General features: G+C 35.8%; 2 protein-coding genes across 3 annotated transcripts in view; both read right to left on the bottom strand.

Moving 5' to 3' along the window:
- The window catches only part of TDRD3 (tudor domain containing 3), a 201414-nt gene that overhangs the window by 12158 nt on the left and 167684 nt on the right, over positions 1–21572 (bottom strand). The window lies entirely within an intron of this gene.
- On the bottom strand, positions 1415–4297 carry LOC116743182 (trimethylguanosine synthase-like). Its single transcript, XM_032611496.1, is given in 7 exon segments — positions 1415–1726; positions 1728–1838; positions 1840–2528; positions 2531–2804; positions 2806–2981; positions 2984–3036; positions 3038–4297. Coding segments are annotated over 7 exon segments (2481 nt in total). The 5' UTR covers positions 4027–4297; the 3' UTR covers positions 1415–1537.

The raw sequence follows: 21572 nt of genomic DNA, 5'->3' as shown, positions 1-21572 counted from the left end.
ACTCAAAATGGATTAGAGACCTAAATGTAAGACCAGACACTATAAAACTCTTAGAGGAAAACATAGGAAGAACAGTCTTTGACATAAATCACAGCAAGATCTTTTTGATCCACCTCCTAGAGTAATGGAAATAAAAACAAAAATAAACAAATGGGACCTAATGAAACTTAAAAGCTTTTGCAAAGCAAAGGAAACTACAAACAAGACAAAAAGACAATCCTCAGAATGGGAGAAAATATTTGCAAATGAATCAATGGGCAAAGGATTAATCTCTAAAATATATAAACAGCTCACGCAGCTCAATATTAAAAAAACAAACAACCCAATCAAAAAATCGGCAGAAGATCTAAATAGACATTTCTCCAAAGAAGACATACAGATGGCCAAGAGGCACATGAAAAGCTGCTCAACATCACTAATTACTAGAGAAATGCAAATCAAAACTACAATGAGGTATCACCTCACACCAGTTAGAATGGGCGTCATCAGAAAATCTACAAACAACAAATGCTGGAGAGGGTGTGGAGAAAAGGGAACCCTCTTGCACTGTTGGTGGGAATGTAAATTGATACAGCCACTATGGAGAACAGTATGGAGGTTCCTTAAAAAACTAAAAATAGAATTACCATATGACCCAGCAACCCCACTACTGGGCATATACCCAGAGAAAACCATAATTCAAAAAGACACATGCACCCCAATGTTCATTGCAGTGCTATTTTACAATAGCCAGGTCATGGAAGCTACCTAGATGCCCATCGACAGACGAATGGATAAAGAAGATGTGGTACATATACACAATGGAATATTACTCAGCCATAAAAAGGAATGAAATTGGGTCATTTGTAGAGACGTGGATGGATCTAGTGACTGTCATATAGAGTGAAGTAAGTCACAAAGAAAAAAACAAATATCGTACATTAACGCATATATGTGGAACCTAGAAAAATGGTACAGATCAACTGGTTTGCAGGGCAGAAACAGAGACACAGATGTAGAGAACAAACGTATGGACACCAAGGGGGGCAGTGGCGGGGGTAGTGGTGGTGGTGTGATGAATTAGGAGAGTGGGATTGACATATATACAGTAATATGTATAAAATGGATAACTAATAAGAACCTGCTGTATAAAAAAATAAAATTTAATTTAAAAAAACCACACTGATTCAAGACAAGAAACAAAATCGGATTCAAAATCTAATTACTAAGCAACTGGTCCAAAATGCATGGCTGAGAATATAATGTTTTTTTTTTCTTCCTTTCACTGCCATTTTAATAGAAAAAGAATATAAATTTCTATATTACAAAATATATTTCATGTTTTTTTCAATAGAAACTTAAAAAACACTAACTTTATAAAATAAATGGATGTTTAAAAGCAAATTCTGGATGGTACTGCATCAATGTGGGGAAAAAGTGTATTAGGGTACAAATACCCATTTGACTATGGGTACAAAGTATCAGTGAATACAGAGAAGAAATTCCAAGTGAATAGTGTTCTGACCGCTATGATCTTTTGATCTCTATACCACCTCAATTATGATTCAGAGGCTGATCTGTAGATCAGTTCCCCCAAATAAGCAGTGATTGCCTTCAATCTATTATTAAAGTTTTGTTCTATTTCCACTTGCCCTCCAGGCCCAGCCAAGGACGCCACCTGGTTGATATTAGCATTTCTTGGAAGAAAATAAATGATATTATTAGTCATCTTCTGGGAAAGTCTGAAAAATTTCTAAGCCATCAGGAGACATCATGGTGCTGATGTCGAAGATCTCAGCGGTGGTGTAGTGTGGTCCTCCCCAAGGAGGGCTGAGAAACACGACATCAGCCTTTAAAACGAGAAGCCAGCTGCAGGAAATCTCCACAGATGAACTCAATCTTGTCCGCTACCCCATAAACTTCTGCATTACTGTGAGCAAGATCGATCTTAACAGGATCAATATCAATGGTGATCACTCTCTTTCCTGCTAAGGCAAACTGAATGGTATTTCCTTCAACTCCACAAAATGCGTCGACTACGGTGTCACACTGGAAGGACGGGCTGACCCTGCCAGCAATGTGCTCCGTGATCTCGGGTATAACTGAAAACCAGCCCTCTCTGTCTAATCTAATCCCATCGTCAAAGGGAGAGAAGAGCCTGTATCTCTGGGCCCAGTACTTTGCCAGCTCGGGCACAGCAGTGATCTCAGGAGGCAGACCAATTCCCTTTCTTTTCTTGCTCTTCTTCTTCTTTTTATTTTCAGCTTCGGTTTCTACCTGAAGACGGTCTGGTGCAGCCTGGGTGGGGCAGTCACCCTCATCTGTCACTGCTACTTCTGTGCTGTCCCTCTCAGTTTTCTCTGTTCCCACTTCCCCAGCTGGAGACATGGCACGACGCTTTCCAGGTTCTGGCTCACTCGTCTCCGGTGGGTCATCCCCTTTTTCAACAGACACTTCTTGTTCCTCTGAACCACTGCTTGTGCAAGTATCTTGCACATTGTTATGAGAAACTGACTCCTGCGATGCTTCCTCATCCATTGGTTCATTACCCATTTTAGGAATTTTTCTACCTTACTCAAAGTTTTGCTTTTCTTGAAAAGAGTTTTTCCTGGCTCTTCAGTGAAGAAGATGTGTTTGTTTTTCATATTGACTTGTCTTCTCATGTCCAAGTACTTTGACTCGTACTTCACATTCTTGTGTGGATACCTGACCTGCCGGTGATTGAAATTTGAAATTCCACCATATTTTTGTCCTGAGCCATGCTTGAATCCTAGAAGGGAACCGTCAACATCAAAGTCTGAATCCGGGTTTTCATCAATGTCCATCCAGTTCGTGGCTCCTCTTGAATTTGCTTGGCTTCTGTTCAGGTGGATCTTTGCCATTCTCATCTCCATCAGTGCCGATGAGGTGTGGTCTGTCTTTGATTGTGTTTGCTTCTGATGACTCTTGCGAACCCTGAGCTGGTTGGCTTGTGCTTCTGTTCCCAGACAAGCTGCTTTCCTTGTTCCTCCATTACATGGTTCACTTTGGCCCTAAGCAAGGCATTCTCTTCTGCTGTCCATCACAACACACAGAGGGATCTAATCGGCTCTGTTCTACATTCTCTGAATTCAGACTTATATTACTAAGTCCATCAAGAATTTCATTATGATCTTTATCACTTGAACTAGAGCTTTCGCTATCCATTGATGAAGATGGAGAAGAAAGTTCATCTGCTTTCGTGCGATTTTCGTCTTTCTTGTTGTCAACTACTGTTTTAGACACACAAGTATCCGTATCACAGCTTTGTGAAGCATCAAAAGTCCAACCCTGGGCTTCCCAATACTGCAACTGTTCCAAATAATACCAATACAGCTGGCTATAATGCTGCTCCCATTCCGCCTTTGTATTAGGGATGTTCCAGGGTTCTGAGGACGGTGTCTGACCTGCATGCTTTTCTTGCCAGCTTTGCCACAGCAGTTCCCCCCGGTATTCCTTCCAGTACTTCTCCCAGAGCTCCGTAATTTCCAGCTGTGGAGATAATGTATTTTCAGCAGGAAGATTCTCACCTTCAATGTCTTTTTCGGTTCGAAGTTTATACCTTCTGGTGTTCTCATTCTCAGATGAAGATGGATCATCTGAAGCCAAAATGTCATCTTCCTCACATTCTTGTCTCCAAGATTCTCTCTTAATTTCATCTAAGTACTCCTTTTGATGATTTTTCTCTTTTTTAACTTTGTTTCTAGTATTCATAGATACCTCAAAATTCTTATGTGCAGAAACCCTACCAAACTGAAGTGGCAGTCCCATACTTCTCATGAGTTCAGTCTCAGAATCAAGTTCACTTTCATCTGGGCTTACGTCTTTGCTGTCACGTGACTCTGCAGTGCCCTGGGAACGACCACCTTCTTCCTCTTCTGTAGCTTGCTCTCCTGCACTGTTGCCATCGTCTTTAACGTAGTAGCCTTTTAATCCCAAACTGCACAATTTCCGATCTTCCACAAACGCCCTGGAGCAGAGGCAGAGGATGCAGGAACCCTCCCGCAGGTCTTCAAGGAAGAGACACATCTCCACCCCGGAGCTCTACTTCTCGCAGTACGTCGTAGCACCGCAGAGGAGGCGGCCACGCAGCAAACGGCGCCGGAAGGCCTCCCAGCCGCTGTTCCGCTGCTGGGGACCGAGGGGAGGACTGGAGGCGCGCCTGGCTGCCAGGGAGGAACGGCAATATAATGTTTCAGGAGAACTCTGAGACATTTCACTGTGTTCTGATATTCTCTTTTTAGAAAAGAGAATATTCTCTAAAGTTACATAAGAATTAGGCAAGGATTATTGATGATTCTATCAGATATTAGGAAATCATCTGAATCCCTACCTCAAGGGTTTTATTCTGTACTCTGCCAACTAAAGCACTACCTAAATAAGACAACTAAACTTTAACATGGAAGAAAACTGGATGTTTCAATGACAGTTAAAGCAAATACAGTACTATCCACCATTGTCTTTCCTCTAACATCGCTAAGATCTTCTACTATTTAATACAAAGTAAACAAACTATTTTTGGCAGCTTAGACACTCAAGAAAATGCAACTCAACATCAAAAGGCTGCATCCATATTTCAACTAGGAGAATATACTACAAAAAAGAGACTAGAAAATGTCACCCTTTTCAAACTTCAAATAATAAAAGTACTGATACTCTTCCATTCAAAAACACACCCAACTTTATTTAAAACTTGGAATAGAAAAAAGGGGAATGATTATTCTACTATGTGCCTGGCATTTTATCTCATTTAATCCTTGCAACAATGCTTTGAATTACTTAATCTCATCCTTCTACAGATGAACAAGCTAAGGCTCAGAGTAACTTACCCAAAGTTATGTAAGTGGCCATGCTTCAATAAGACCCCTGGGCTGTCCACTCCAAAGTTCTTTTCATGGCATCACATAGTGTATATTTTAAATTTCTTGCCTCAGACAGTTTTGCTTATTTTTTTCTAATAGCTAGCTAAAGATTAATTTTAAATAAGTAGATGGCTTCTGCCCTGAAGCTAGTATAAACAACATTTAATGGTCAGCATCTTTGTTAAAATGCTATAGTGAAGTCCAAAGAATGAATATATGATTTGTAAAAATGTGTACCTCTCTCCAACTCATTTCCTCTTTTAAAGTTAAGGTTAAATAGATTACAAAGCTTGTCCAGAAGTCAGGGTGGGAAGCATATTTCTGCTCCAAAAGATGTCAATCTACTCAGATTCCCTTGAGAGATACCTTATCATGGCATTGGTATTTAAGACCTCAGTCTGTTAGGTCAGATCTGAGTCTGAGTTTAGACTCCACCACTTCCTACATGTGTTACTCAACTTCTCTACATCTCAGTTTTCTCACATAGACAGCAACTCATAGGTTTACAAGGAGCATTACATGAGATAATACCCAAAAAGAGTTTAGCAAATAAGTCATATATGTTGTATATTATTCTGAATTAAGTAATTCTTTGACAGTAATATATACATGCTCACTTCAATTAAACTATCAAGACTCACAGATTTTGCTAAAAATCAGGTTTGCTGTAAGAATATTCCTCAAATTGCTTTGGTCAGATAAGGAAAGTGGAAAAGCCATTGAAGAAAATGAAAGAGCCAATGCAAGGAGAAAGACTCTTGTCACCTGCTTGCCTTTTATTTCTTCAGAAATTTTAAAAACATCTATACACAAAAACTAATAATTTCACATTATAAATCATTCCATTGTTACCACTGTTTTTGTTTCTTTTAGGAAGAGGTCTTCTTTTTTAATTATAGAGAAAAAGGGCAAATAAAACAAAGAAAAGGAGAAAATTAGCAAAGACACATTACTAAAAATGATTAATCAAAAGTTAAAGATATTATTTGCCTAAAATATGAATATTTTAAGAAAAAGCTAAAAATAAACGTGATTAACCTCTTTGAACATCTTGCCTTAATACCAAGACCATACCCTTAAAATTTTATCAAATGCCATAAAAAACAGAAACACTATTTAAACAGCAGAGGTATAGCAATGATGATTAATAATGAAAAATGCTTATCTATGCCTGTTGATATGTTTTCAGGTGATTGCCTATAAATTACCCTTGCAAAAGCAACTGCTTTCCCAAATATGCTAATTGAGCAAATATGTTTTAGAATATCTTACGGTTAAAACTTATGAGCACTAATCACAAGTGGTTAATCATTTCACTCCCTCATAAGTTACACTATTTTTACATCTTAAATTTGTAACTAATACAATATACTTTAAGAATGAATTAACTAATTCTTTCTCTGAAAGTAATAATTAGCACATCATAATGCCAGACTGCTTTTTATTCTAAACAGTCAGCCCAGTACATTTTATGTAACTGACCACTTGAGACAAGTACTTATGGTATGCTTCAGTGACCTGTAATACAGACTAAAGAAACAGAATTAGAAAAAAAAACTCCATGTCAAATTGATAAAATACAGGCCAGATCTTTGCCATTAAAAAGTACTGAGTGTTGGAGTAGGGAAAGGAGACGACTTGACATGCTTTATATAACTTTAAGAAAAGGTTTGCAATATCTAACAGTACAGAAAATAAAATCACTTGCTAATGTTTTCACCCCTAAGGAACATAAGATTGACAGGAAAAGAATTAAAATTTTGAATCTTATAGCAGCTATATATAAGGTTATTTATAGTTATTTATAAATTATTTATACTTATCTATAAGATTACAATGTAATAATCATTTTCACATTTAAATCCCATACATACCCAGCAACCCATATTAACAATGTCTGCATAATGAAGTAAAATGATTTCTCTTTAGTGAAACATAAAGAAAATATGTTTAAAAGTCCTTATCAATTATCAGGCTAGTTAATAAAAGCTGTAGTTTAAGAACTGTGAGGTGCCCCAGGAGTCAATGATCTGATCTACAAGGTACAAAATTCATCCCCACACATCACACACAGGTGGTGTGATGGTTCTGTCTCCTTCAAATAAGTGGTGAAGGATGCTAAGGCTTTCTCAGGCAGCCAACCCCACTCCTTTGTATCCTTCTCTAGAAAGTGCAAACTACCCGGGCTTTCTAGTTAAGCCTATGTCCTTTGCCATATGGAAGATTTTAAATTATTTTAAAACAAGTATTATGCCTTTCTCTTAGTCTTCTATTTTGTAAAATCAAAAGACTCAGTTCCTGGAATCATTTGTCAAATACCATTATTTCCACTATCTCCCATCATCTTGATCTTATTTTCCTTTATACATTTTAATATTTACTATTCTATGTAACCTAGTATTCAGAATAATATTGCATGTATGGTCTGCTTGCAACATAATACTACTATTTCCCATGATGAGCAAACTCTATATAATCATTAGTGCAATCTGACCTCGCTTTAATGTTTTTAGCAGCTGCTTGATCATTCCTTGCTCATACTGTACTTGTCATCAAACGAGATGTCTATAACCCACTCCCAGGTCTATTTCGTTATATATTTGAAGATAATTATTTTCCCAACCTAAAGTTTTAAATTTAACTGTAATTGAATATATGCACTATTGAAAGATACTACTTTGGCATAGTGTTATCATTGGTGTGTTCTGAATAGCTATATAATATTAAGTCAGTTTTTCTAAAATAATCTTGGTAATTGGTTAGTTTTTTTTTTTTGCCTAGTGGAAATTGGAGGATTACCACCTAAAACATACATGGGTGGCTAAAATGTAGTTTAACCCTGAAACTAGATTCCAGTGAAATTTAGAAGATAAAAGGAGATTCACAGTATAAGATTAAGCTCTTAGGAATAGAACTGTAGGTTAAAGGAATAGGTTGATTCTTTTTCTACTCTTTGTAAAATATTTTCTAGCCCCTTGAGAAATACCTCTTGCACAAACATCTTTGCTTCTCAATTTAAAATTCTCTAAATTTTAAGAGAGAATTAAGACTGAATGAACTAAATAGTTGATAGTTACTTTACCAAAACTGTGTATCACATATTGAGTACAAACTTACTGCTATGATGAAATTTTTATATACGTTATACAAAAAGTAGGTTGGTATCATTTATCTCCATTTACAGGTAAAGTGTAAAATCATGTGCTATGATGTCAGCAAGTCTGCAAACTGAACATCAGCTCTACAACTTACTAGCTCAATGATTTTAGGCAAGTTTCTTAATGGCTCTGAACTTGGATTTGTACTTTTTCATGTGTATTAAGTGGGAATACTAATAATTATTTCATAGGGTTCCTGTAGTTATTAAATCAGCTAACACAGACATATATGGTGCCTGGCGTATATGTTCCAGTTATAAGCAGGCATTGTATAGAAGGAACTCCAATCTTCACATTCTCAATCATTTATTCTAATTATTTCAATATGTTGGTAAAGATATAACATATCATCTTGCTGTTACCTAAGTATAAATTACTCTTAGTATGCTTAAATTTATGAGGTTTTTTTCCCTCATGTTGAGATTTCAAAATGTTCGGTATATGAAGTTAGCTTTTTTTTAAAAGAAATCATTTTCTTTCCAAGCTTAGCTTCTTTTCTCAATCATTTTTGATGGTTAGACTGTTGAAGAAAGAAAAGGTATCACAAAGCTTTTCTCCAAGAATAATAAGGGAGATAAACTCTTTTCCATCAACTTAGGTAAAGAAAAATTAGACAGTATATATCACCTGATTTAATTAAGGCTACTAAATGTATTATATTTTGCTGTAATAATACTATTTCTAGGTTTATTGAAATTCAGGAACCATCTTTTTAGTCACATGTAATTCCACACCTGAAACATCTGAGATGTTCAATAGAGGCTGGGGGAACTGATAATATACTATGGAGAATAATTTGCTCATCATCATACCCAAAGGAAAAGCAAATAAATGTTTGTTCCTACTGAATATGTAAATATTCTTGTAGTTCAAGAATGAAGCTATTGTTCCTTCTCCATTCAGCCATGGCTGGAACAATGATGGTAAGAAAAAATCAGGAAGGTACAAAGTCTCTGCATTAGAGTCAAAAGATTTTCTTGGGTGCTTCAAATACCCAAGAAATAGATCAAAATCAAGTGCTTATACAAATAGATCAAAATTTACATTTTAAATACATCATAAAATTAATAAAACAAAATGGATGTGATATCATTTAGGTGCTACAGTTCTTACTGTAAAACACAAATTATCCACAATGCTTAATATGTACCTTCTAGAAAGTATTAAGGTAAAACAGTTAACTTTTTAAAAATTCTAAATTCATCCATAAGATTATTTAAAGTGTACTCATTTATGCAACTCGAAACTCCTTCCCCTTCCTTTCACTTTCTCCCCCACATACAATGTAAGCTGCTTATTAAAATAAAAAGTAAGGCAAATAGGTCCTCTGGACAAGAAGGGACAGTAGGCTATCAGTGATGGTGTCTATATTGTACAAGAATTGGTAACACTGAGAATTACTAATTAGGGCTTAATGAGAAATCAGTAAGAGGACTTCCCTGGTGGCGCAGTGGTTAAGAATCCGCCTGCCAATGCAGGGGACATGGGTACGAGCCCTGGTCCTGGAAGATCCTACATGCCACAGAGCAACTAAGCCCATATGCCACAACTACTGAGCCTGCGCTCTGGAGCCCATGAGCCACAACTACTGAGCCCGTGTGCCACAACTACTGAAGCCCGTGTGCCTAGCACCCATGCTCTGCAACAAGAAAAGCCACGGCAATGAGAAACCCATGAACCACAACGAAGAGTAGCCCCCTCTTGCGGCAACTAGAGAAAGCCCGCACACAGCAACAAAGACCCAATGCAGCCAAAAATAAATAAATACATTTTTTTTTAAAAAGAAAAATAAATAAGACTAGTAAAGTTTATGGTACTCCTTCAGAGTGTAAAATGCATGATAAAATAGTCAAATTTCACTTTCATTATCTATGGATAAGAGCAGCACAGTCTCTTAAAAGCTGTATTGAAATGAGGAGGAAAAGCCTGTCCAGGGTTAAACACTAATTTATGCAAAAGCCCCATTTTGACAAGAATCCTGTCAATGTCAAGCAGCACGTACACAGACAGCAGGACAGGCTGAAAAGCTCTGTGTCAGAGCTGGGATGGAAGTCGCCAATTTATGAAGGCTGTTATAAACCATAGGATTTCAAAAGTGTGAAAGAAAATGATGGAAGTTTTTATAACTTTGCAGGCAATACTATTAGCTTAAAGGGAATGCAGTTCTTTCACTTTATGAGAAAAACTAGTTTACTTTAAAAGACTTGTGAATTTTTCTATTAGAGCTATATTGTAAGACTCTTAATACAAAAGTCTGTTATCCTAGTAACATTCAAACAGAAAAGAAAACTTTAACAGGAAATATAAAAGGAAAAAAAATTAATTCAAAGAAAAAGATGGTACAAGGAAGCAGTTTCAGTTTCCTTCCCAACTCCTGATCTGGAAGTCCCAAACAGTAATTGCTGCGGCAGTCAAGGGTCAACAAATATTACTCTGAGGAAGTGAACAATAAGGGAGGCTGCTATTTCTAAATTCTTGAAGGAAAAGTAAAGAAATGGAAACAAAAGTAATTAAGAACCTATGTGCCAGGCATTTCAATCATTTGATGACTGAACAAAATATTTATTGAGGAGCTACTATGTTCTTTAAGACAACCAAAAGATTATGTATCTTGCCCAGGTTATGCTGGACTCTAAAATCCATGCTCTTTCCACACATCCCAGTAGATACAGAGGCTGAAGGAGAGAATTGCCTATCATGTTAAACTTTTACAAGGCTTATATAAATAGGTCAAAATCAAGTGCTTTCCATCTCATTTACATTTTAAATACATCATGAAATTATAAAACAAAATGGGTATCATTTAGGTGTTATAGTTCTTACTATAAAACACAAATTATTCACAATGCTATCTACTCTGAGCACCGCCTACTATGAATCACTCAATGAGAGAATGAACTACCCTGAAATGGCTACACTATCAATAAGCAGCTACTATACTTTAAATAAATTAGTGTTAAGTAAAGAGCTTAGAATAATGTTGGGTACAACATTAAGTGTTCAATAAAGTTAGCTATCATTACTCCTTCACAAGTGTAAAGTTCCATTCTTTATAATGTCACATACAACACAGTTTCTCTTTTATTGGTTTGAGTCAAGCAATTTGCATTATTCTAGTGAGTTACAGAGGTTGAGAACACATAAGGCTAAACGAGCCTTGATGTGGCACTCTACATTTACAAAGTGATTTTACAATTATTGGTGCCAATAACCAATGTAATACGAAAGTGAGGCTGAGAATCTGGTCAATTAGCAGAATGTTCATTTTTCTTCCGGTGAAGAAAGGAACCCAGAGGCAATCTTCTTTACTGAGACAAATCCTACTAGCTTACCAAATACAGTACATTTGTCCTTCAATACCCATAAGTGACTGGCTCCGGGACTGCCCCATCATATCAAAATCTGTGCGTGCTTATATAAAATGGTACTATAGTATTTGCATATAACTGACACACACCCTCCTGTAGACTTTAAATGATCTCTAGAGAACTTATAATATCTATTACAATGTAAATGCTATGTAAATTGTTGCCTGCATGCAGCGAAGTTAAGTTTTACATTTTGGAACTTCCTATAATTTTTTTTTTTTTAATATTTTTGATCCACGGTCGGTGGAACCTGTGGATACAGAGGGCTCACTGTAATTGTCTTTATGAAATTCATCCAACTTAATGTCCCCCACCCTTGGTATCCACAGACATGGAGACTCTTCTGAAAAATATTACTAATGAGAAGGAAAAGTATAATAAAGCAGTAAAATTCACCAATACAAATATTTTCACACCAGATCTTTCCCATTAACTATTACATGTTCCAAGACATTTACCCTCAGAGGCTTAGATGAATACAAACAATTCTGCTTTGTATATGTAATTGGCAAGTCCCTAAATTTACCTAAGAACTTATAATACATTTTAAATAAAGGATGTTCATCAATTTCATAATTTGATAAACCTCATAGTATTGTTTCTGTTTAATGAGTGTTATCACATTCTGTGGCATAAACTTTGAATCAGACAACTTTCCTAAGCTCTCTTAGGAAAGTTGAAAGTAAGTTGTTGAGGCTCTTTTTTCAGAAATCTTTATCAATATCTTGGTATGGTAGCAATGAGAAAGGGCTGTCCACTTCAATAGCAGAATAAGAATATTCCATGGTAGCTTATAAATTATGATTGTGAACAGCATGTGTTCTTAACTGGCTTCATATTTGGATTTTGTTTTATAGTTCCATAGCTAGACAACTTTATAACTGTCATACAAATATTATGATGAGCATTTAAAAATTTTTTTTCCTTATTTAAAACTGTGTCCATGTTAGGAAAATCTCCTCCTGTAAATAGGTCAGTTAATAGAAAAGTCAATAGGTTAGGTTTTAAGAGATTAAACAGGAGTTTAAAATTTTTCTACCTTATTTTCTTCTTTTCTCTTTACTGAGATAAACCACTCTAAATGAACATTTTAGTAACTATCACAAGTTTTAAACAATGATATCTCTCACATGCTTGCACACCCAAACACACACAGGGTCACTGCATCTTCGAATGTTCAAATACCTAATTAACATTTTTATCTATTTAATGTATCACTACCTGGAATGAAGATTAGCTCAAGAAGGCCTGAAACTTTTGTTAACATTCCTAGGATTATACTAATGTTACTAGCAAGAGCTTAAAGCCATTTTCACAGGGCATTTTCCAATACTGAATTCTGCTGAGGTCGTAGGGTAATAACATAGTCATTATGACTGTGCAGACTTTCAAATATCAGGTCCTTAATGAGAACCTCTACTGAAAATGGGCTGAGTGGTTAACTTGTTAGTTTCTACTTAATAAACTTGTAAAGTTCTTCTCATTTTTATATCCACTTAAACTTTTCCTGCAGCTACTAAAAGACCAGAAACTGAGAATGAACTCTCACAGAATGCTTTGCGCGTTAAGTTTTACTAAGGGCTGAAAACTTCTGCTGTGAAAATACATCCTTGGTCAGCTTCTTCTCCCATTTTCCTGGGTGGTTGCTAAATCTTTACATCTCTCTTCAAAATTCCTCTCCTATTCTTGACCTCATTACTTTGAACAGATGACCTGCTTTTACTTGACAGAAAAGAGTTCATTAGTGAAGGATTATTCACCTTCCTTCCCTGAAACCCAGCTTACTCTCATCCACACCTATATTTACTTCCTTCCTCTCTTCTCTTTAGTACTCCTCAACATACCCAAAGTCACCCAAAGTGATCGTACCCCACTTTCTCATCACTGCCTGGATTTTTTTTAATCCTTACACCTATTTTTACAACCTCTCTTTCTCTCTTTTCTTCACTCTGCCTTTGATGTAAACATGCTTGGATTTTCACCCTGAGCTCCTTTACTCCTTATTCTCTTCTTCTATCCTCTTTATCTTCACAACCAAGATCCTATAAGTAGCCTAACCCTCATTTTCTTATGTCCCACTTACTGTCAAGAAACCACAAATTGTCATGCACATCCACCATTCCACTGAAAGTGCATTCTACAGTTATAAGAACCTGTTGATTGCCAAATCCAACAGCCACTTTTCAATTCTCATCTTCCTTGACCTTTCCAGCATTTTATACTGTGGATTAAGCATCCTTCCCCATCTGCCCAACCCCTTGTCCTCCTAAACTACGGCTACTTCTCAATGTCCCTTCCTACCCCTCAGCTGTGAAATTCTCTGAAAGTTGACCCTTGCCTTCGTCTTTTCTCTTTTTACACACTTTCCTTTTTCTTTTTACACACAATCTCACCCATACTCTTTACTTTTGCCTAGACTCTGACGACTCCAAAGTCCCCATCTCTTGCCTTAACTATTGCAATAACTGGTGTCCTTGCTCTCTGCTTTCACTGAAACCCATTTTCTATACCACAGGAAATAATCTCTTAAAGCAAAATCACATCATGACACTCCCCTACCCCAAATCCTTCATTGGTCCCTATTCTCAGATATAAATATTCCAACTCCTTACTGTAACCCACCTGACTCCCCATCCTTCAAGCCACCTGCCTTTGCAGCCAGCCTCATCTGCTGACACTTGCTACACCCAACCTATACTGCTGCCAAAATACCTCACCCTACCATGCCCTCCTACACTCTTTGCTATTCTCTCACACATGTTTTTCCCAAGCTAAGTCCTTTAAAACTTTCGAGACTCACATTAAACTTCATTCATTCAGATTTAACAAGTACTTATTGAAAGCTTTATGTTTCAGGGACTGTTCTGAATGCTCAAGTATTAGCTGAGACAAAGTCCCTGTTCTCACATTGCTTTCACTTAGGGGTTGGAAGGAGGGGCAGGATATGCAGAAAATAGAGCAGGCAAAGGGGATAGAGAGTTTGTGTGATGGCACACTGCTGTTTTATAACACGATAGTTAGGGAAGGCCTCGCCTCTTCTATGAGTCAGTTCCTGACTGAGTTAAACACGCTCCATCTATGGTGCTTTACTTGCTGGGCTCCTCTGCTAGTCTGACTCTTTTAGTGTGGAGACTGCTCATCTATGCATTGCCATTGTCCAGCATGCAATCATTCTAAGGAAATGTGTTGTGCTGGGCACTGTTCTGGGTGGAGAGATAAAGTCACATAGTAAGTGCTCAAAAAGTTTTTTGAAATAGATTAAAATATATATGAAATTATAAGTTAATAAGAAAACCTCAAATATAAAAATATCACTTTACAGTTAATATTTTAATAATGTATCAAAAAAAGGGACAAAGAGTCAAAGTATCATAATTATATACTAACATATTCCCAAAATTATGAATGTTAAGTAAGTACAGGCATACCTCTGAGATATTGCAGGTTTTGTTCCAGACCACTGCAATAAAGCAAATATCACAATAAAGGGAGTGACACTAATCTTTGGTTTCCCAGTGCGTATCAAAATTTATATTTACACTACACTGTAGTCTTTAAATGTGCAACAGCATTATGTCTAAAAAAAACAAAGCACATACCTTAATTAAAAATTACTTTATTGCTAAAAAATGCTAACCATCATCTGAGCCTTCAACGGGTTGAAATCTTTTTGCAGTAGTAACATTAATGATAACTGATCACAGATCACCACAACAAATATAATAGTAAAGTTTGAAATATTGTGAGAATTACCAAAATGTGACACAGGGACACAAAGTGAGCAAATGCTGTTGGAAAAATGGTGACAGTAGACTTGCTCGACACAGGGTTGTCACAAACCTTCAATCTGTAAAAAAAATGCAGTATCTGCAAAGCGTAATAAAGTGAAGTGCAATAAAAAAAGGTATGGGGCTTCCCTGGTGGCGCAGTGGTTGAGAGTCCGCCTGCCAATGCAGGGGACGCGGGTTCGTGCCCCGGTCCGGGAAGATCCCACATGCCGCGGAGCAGCTGGGTCCGTGAGCCATGGCCGCTGGGCCTGCGCGTCCGGAGCCTGTGCTCCGCGGCGGGAGAGGCCACAGCATTGAGAGGCCCGCGTAACGCAAAAAAAAAAAAAAAAGGTATGCCTGTACGGATTAAATAAACATTTCATAGGAGAAATGTATTTTGCTGTGCATTTGAAAGCACTTGGGAGAGACTGAATTCTGAAGTGTTCTGTGGACAGTGATTAAGAGAGAATTTTGCAAGGAATTGGCAAGTAGGTTGTATGGATAGACTGAATGAAGGTGGTAATTTGTATAGGTAAGTCTATTGGTTTAGTTGTAGGAGTATTTCATTTACTAATTATAGACAGGAACAAGTTCAAAGATCATAGTATTTTATCATGGAAAACCATAATCATGTTGTTGTTAACTTCACTGAAGGCAAAGGGCAAAATTAGAAAGAAGTTATGTTTTTATTCATATTTCTTTTTTTAAACTCCCATATTTTCAGATCCTTTTTGCAAATTTTAGGGATTTCTTTTTAAGACTAAAATTCCCTAATCATGATCAACTTTCTTCTTGCTAATTTTATTTTGCTTGCTGTTACTTTTTCAAATAAAAAATGTAATACAAAATTATAGAAAGTTTGTAAAATTGAAAAATAAGTGTATACACATATACAGAGTCTGTACATAATTCTACTACACTAAAACAACCACTATTTTGAGGGCATTCTCAACTCTATAAATTGCTTTCATTCAGTCATCATAAATATTTCCCATGATATTACAGCCTTCATAATGATCTTTTATCACAGTTGTAAAATATTTTACCCAGCTGATGAATGATGCTTTATTTTACCATTCTTATTGTTAGGCATTTAAGTAGTTTCTAGTTTTTCCTGTTATTGCTGCAATGATCATCTCTCAGAAATTCACTTATTCCTTTGATCTTTCACTAGCAGAGATGAACAACTGTGGGATTGTTAGTTTAAAGGGAATGAACACTTTTAAGGCTTGGAGAAAAATCAGAAAGATCACACCAATTTACACTGCCATCAGCAATGTATAAAAGTACTCGTGTCACTGCATCTTTGCCAGCATGAACATTATCATTTAATTTTTTCCCATTAATTCACACATTTAACATTGTTATTGTTTCAATTTGCATTTGATTGCCACCAGAGTTCAATATTTCTAATTTTTAGTTAAGAAAGATGACACTGCTACTTCAGCAAGAAACCATATTGAGCATAAGTCAATGGTTCAAGGCTGTAAAAATAAAATAAAATAAAAATTTTAAGAAAGTTAATCTAATCATGACATGAGTAACTGTTATTGAGCTCCATGGTAATTAGGCATTAATGGCAAGCAGTTAACATAAGGGGCTATTATTACTATTATTGACACATAGCCAAATCAAGCATTCTTAGATTATGTGGGAAGGCTGGATCAAGTACAGCTACAAGCTCTCGTTATGGCCTCTTAAAGATCCCTTGATCTGAAACCAGACGTGATGCAGAAGGCAAATTCTCTTTCCTCCTTAGCTCCATGCAGGCTCTATCAACTGAGCGCCCAGTAAAGACAACAGGTGTTATAAATTTAGTTTGACTGAGGGTAGGCTAGAGTTTACTGAGAATCAAAGATGAGGCCAAGTCAGATATAACTCAAAGAGCTGACCAAAGAAATGGCCACTAAATCCCTTGTCTTCTCTCCATGATTATTCCTCAACTTAGGATCTAGCTTATCAGTGAGATTTCAGAAGAAGTTTTAACTCTGAACTATTTCCATCTCCTTTCCCACAGAGAAAAAGAAAGGACAAGAGACACAATCATATTCCCATTTACCCAATCAACCTTACTAACTAATGGATAAGTGATCTGGGTAACACGATTTAAGGGACTTCTGCCAACACTGTGCGAACTTCTATGCACTGGAGATTTTTCGACGTTTCTAAGTGCACAATTCTGAGAAGATTAAAGAAGAAAGGTGAGAGTGGAAAGGGTAAAAAGGGGCAACACAATCCACACTCTACAATGAAGATTAATTTAACCAGTCTGGTTTAATATTCTTAGAATACTTAAGTCTGAAGCATGCAGAGGACAGGAATAAGAGTTCCAATATGGAGAGGATACAGGGAAAAGCAAAAGGAGTTGTCATTTTGGGCTGCTTTAAAAATGCATAGCCAAGGATACCAGACTATGGAAGAACTGGGAAGAAGAAGGCCAGGTTATGATAATAAAATTTTAAATTTCTATAGACCTTGGGAGTTTACAAAGCACATTTCCTTTGATCATATTACTTAGTCCTCACAATAACCCTGTACTGAAGCTGAGACCCAGAGACATTAAATAACTTACCCAAAGTCACATAGGTAGTAAGTGGCAGAGCCAGGACTCAACTCAGGTCTTCTGACTCCTTCTGTGCATTTCCAGCTCCCCTGGAGCTGAAGCAGGGGCAAAAAGGGAGGTGGAAGTAATTTGCCCAAGACTAGCCCTGCCCTCTCCCCTTCTTTCAAAGGCCAAGCAGAGCAGACATTTCACTCTCTCAGTGACCCCTTTTCATCAAATTCTTTCAGGATAAAGCACACAGAATCTGAAAATGTTCCTCAGCCTCAGGTCCAAGAATGGCAACTGGCAGTAGACAATGGCAGAAGTATTTTTGCCATTTATGTGAAATTTATTGGAACTTCAAAGAATAGCAATTATCATTTCAGAAAGCAAAACTTGTTCTTATAATTGAAATTATTTAAAGCAGTTTGTTTAAAAAATTTTTGTTTAGCAGTTTAAGTCAAACCTTTTAAATTATACCATAATGAAAATTATTTTGAAAAATGCTTAAGAATCAAGATACCAAATCTACATTTAACCTACTCTGTGGTCATTTTTTTTCCTATCTTAAATACCTTCCCTCAGTCATTAATTTCATTAAAGCAAATATAATCATTAGAATGAACAGAATATTCAGTCTTTTTGTAGCCAATTTTAAGTATTTTTAATAAATCAATAGGAAAATGTGCATATCATTTTCCTGAAATTTAAATCTTATATTCATTTCTAAATTATATCTAAAATGCTTTTATTGTAGCCTTTTATAAGTAATTTTCTATAAAAAAATTTAGAGTTCTCAGTCTCAAGTTTCTTGTATCATTCCTTAATTTTTCTTAGGGAATTATATATTTTAATTTTAAACACATTCAATGAGAATTTTTCTTTGCTTTGCTTATTTCCTAAGAATACAAGGATACAATTTAAATGGACTGGGCATGTGACCAACGTTTTAGCATTTCTAGATCATTTTGTAATCAGCTCCACTACATCTCAGTCTCAAACAGTCTTTCTATTTATGAGAACTACTATCAGTAAGGCCAAGTGCTTAGTATGCATTAACACTAATCAGGGCACATAAAAGATCAACCAGGGATATCTTTATTTGTGCCCAAAGCTTTTAGAGGCTTTCTGAACTACTACTCTCAAGTTCTTGATCTGTCTCCCTTTTCTATTTGCTTTAAGACTTCAATTCCATATTTTAAAAATCTAATTAAGTCTAACATTCGTTTGAGTACTGATGGTCAAATTCAGGAATTCTTAATAAGATTCATATTAACTGATCACTTTATAAGGAAAAAAATACACTAGAATACTTTTCTCCACATTATTTTAAGCCTTATTTACTTAAAACTTTTCAAGATAAAATGCTCATTATATTCTCCTTAATCATTCATTAAATAGTATCAAAAATGGCTACCAACATTAAAAAAAGATAACAAGTCCATAAATTTTAGAATTTGAACCATATAGAAACAGAATGAAACTGACTTCTAGTATCTTACTTTGAATAATAAGCTCTTGGGTAAGCATGACCAGGAGGGTTGAGCCTAATCTCCCAATCACATGATCTGGGGGAAAAAATGAGCACACTTCAGGCAAAATAAAAATTCCAATAAAAAGTTGTTAAAGTTAACACTAGTTTTAAAAAGTCAACTTTGGCCTTCCCCACTTACTTCCTTCACACCATACCATTCATTTAACAGGCATAACAAAATTATAATCAAGAACCATGCCAACAATGGTTCCCAGACTGGAACCATGCCAGCCAGATAGAGGCCTTATTAATATTTATTATGTGGCTTCTGGAAGGAAGGAAATTTATCTTCTACTTGTCTTATATCCTTTTAATTCCTTGCATATATAGGCCAATCTATTTTCTAAAGTAGCTTTGTTACAAAAAGCACTCAGAATACTTGTGGAAAAACTATCATATTAAACTGTTACACTCAGGCTTCATGTCTGAAGTAATAAGCGTGACCACTAGGACTACATTAATCATTCAACAAATAATTACTGACCTCTTTCCACTGTTTCAGCCACCAAGTCAGTTCATATGCTCACTTAAAATCAAATCCCCTTAAGCTCTAAAACAAATGGTACTTATAGTATATACCTACTGCTTATTAACAGATTCCTTTGCACTTTCACTAGCTATTATCCAACCATACATTCTGCCCTTGTTTATAATTATAAGTGCCTGGAAAGGATATGTTTCTTAAAATAAGAATTTTTTCCCCTCTAGATCTCTCAAGTGAGCTCTGGAGTTAGATCCAAGATTATCAATTCATCTTAATAACTGTTACAAGGAAAATGAGAGATCTTCTGATCTCTTGAACAGAAGATCAAGAGCAGTTAAGTTTAATAGCTTGTTTTCTCTGAGGCTTTTAACAAGCTTTTAATTAATTGAAATAATACTAGTCAAAGGCTTGAGAACACACTAGCCTATTAGTAAAGGAGCGATACAAACGTTGAAACAAAACAGAATTTTTGGTATTTTAGGAGTCCTCTTTTTCATTTAAGAATGCCCACACACTCAGTGGAATTAACTTGCTTTGATACTTTCTTTTGATTCAGTAGCCAATGTCAGTTTAACAAAAAAAAGGATTTCAGATTTTGCTTTAGGCTAGATTATTGGAGAATAACAATTACAATACCCAAACAAATCATGACAATGCCTTACTGCTAAAACATATAAAGATCATGTGGGTTATTAGGCAAGAATTAAAGAAACAGCAATATTATAAAAGCTACAATGGGAGTTTTCATGAATGAAAATTTTAAAACGTTAATACATAAATGTTTCTAGAATTAGAGTTAAGTTAAAATTAAATTAAATGACCAGTGAGTTGTGTATAATTACATGTAAAAGAAGATCTCAAATTTATTTTTATGTAATAAAACCCTACTACTAATGGCATAAGTACTTAGAAGGGACATAAATTTTCAGAAGTATATTTTGTCCTCTATTCATAGAAAGGTAAAGAATCATGGAACATGTTTGAGGAAAAATTGCCTTTTATATATTTAGTCTCTATTTATAACATAAAAGTACAATATTATATTATTAAGAAGAAGTCTGGAACATCTAAAACAGTGTTTCTGAAGATAAATCTTCACCCTATTTTAAAAATGTGAAATTTGAAAACTACAAAGAAGAAAAGAGGTACAATGTTTTTCAAAGTACCTCCTGTAGACTTTCTATAACAAATTTTATACAGGAAAAAAAAAGGGTCCCATGAGCAAATAAGTTTGTGAAGCAATAAACACTATATATGTCTCTCTCTTGGAGATTTAAAATACATATTAATCTCTTACTGGCTCAAAGAAGTCCTGTAATCAAAAAGTATACTTAATTTTTTAACCCAGCATTTTCCAAATTTATTTAACCAGGAAACAGAACTAACCCTGAGCTAGATGGACTAGGCATGAAGAAGTATGTACAAAAAAATAATAACTTTTAAATTCTTATGATGGTCTGAGCTACTTAACTAGAACCTCATCATTATGTTTACTCTTAACAAACTATATGGGATTTTTTTTTTTTTTTAAGGCAAATAAAATGTACTCACTGTTGCAGAACGTCCTGTCCCTTCTGAATGGAGCTCTCAGCCAACGACAGGCCACTACTAAGGGAGTTATTTCAAACTAAGGTGTAAAACTCTTGCCAGTATTTCCCAAGTTTAATGGAACTGAAAGCTATTAACACCAGAGTGTTTCTCATAAGGAGACAGATCAACTCCACTCTTTTTCTAGAGGTGTGATAGTGAAGCCTACTGCACATGATTCTAGAACAAACAGCATAGGTCCAGTAAAGTTCAGGAAATTAGGATCAGTAGGAAGGGGTAATAAACAAATACATCAAGAGATACCACCCACTA

This window comes from Phocoena sinus, chromosome 18, assembly GCF_008692025.1.
Source record: "Phocoena sinus isolate mPhoSin1 chromosome 18, mPhoSin1.pri, whole genome shotgun sequence".
NCBI lineage: Eukaryota > Metazoa > Chordata > Mammalia > Artiodactyla > Phocoenidae > Phocoena > Phocoena sinus.
Note: the sequence above shows the minus strand (reverse complement) of the source record. Positions and strands in the feature narration are given on the sequence as shown.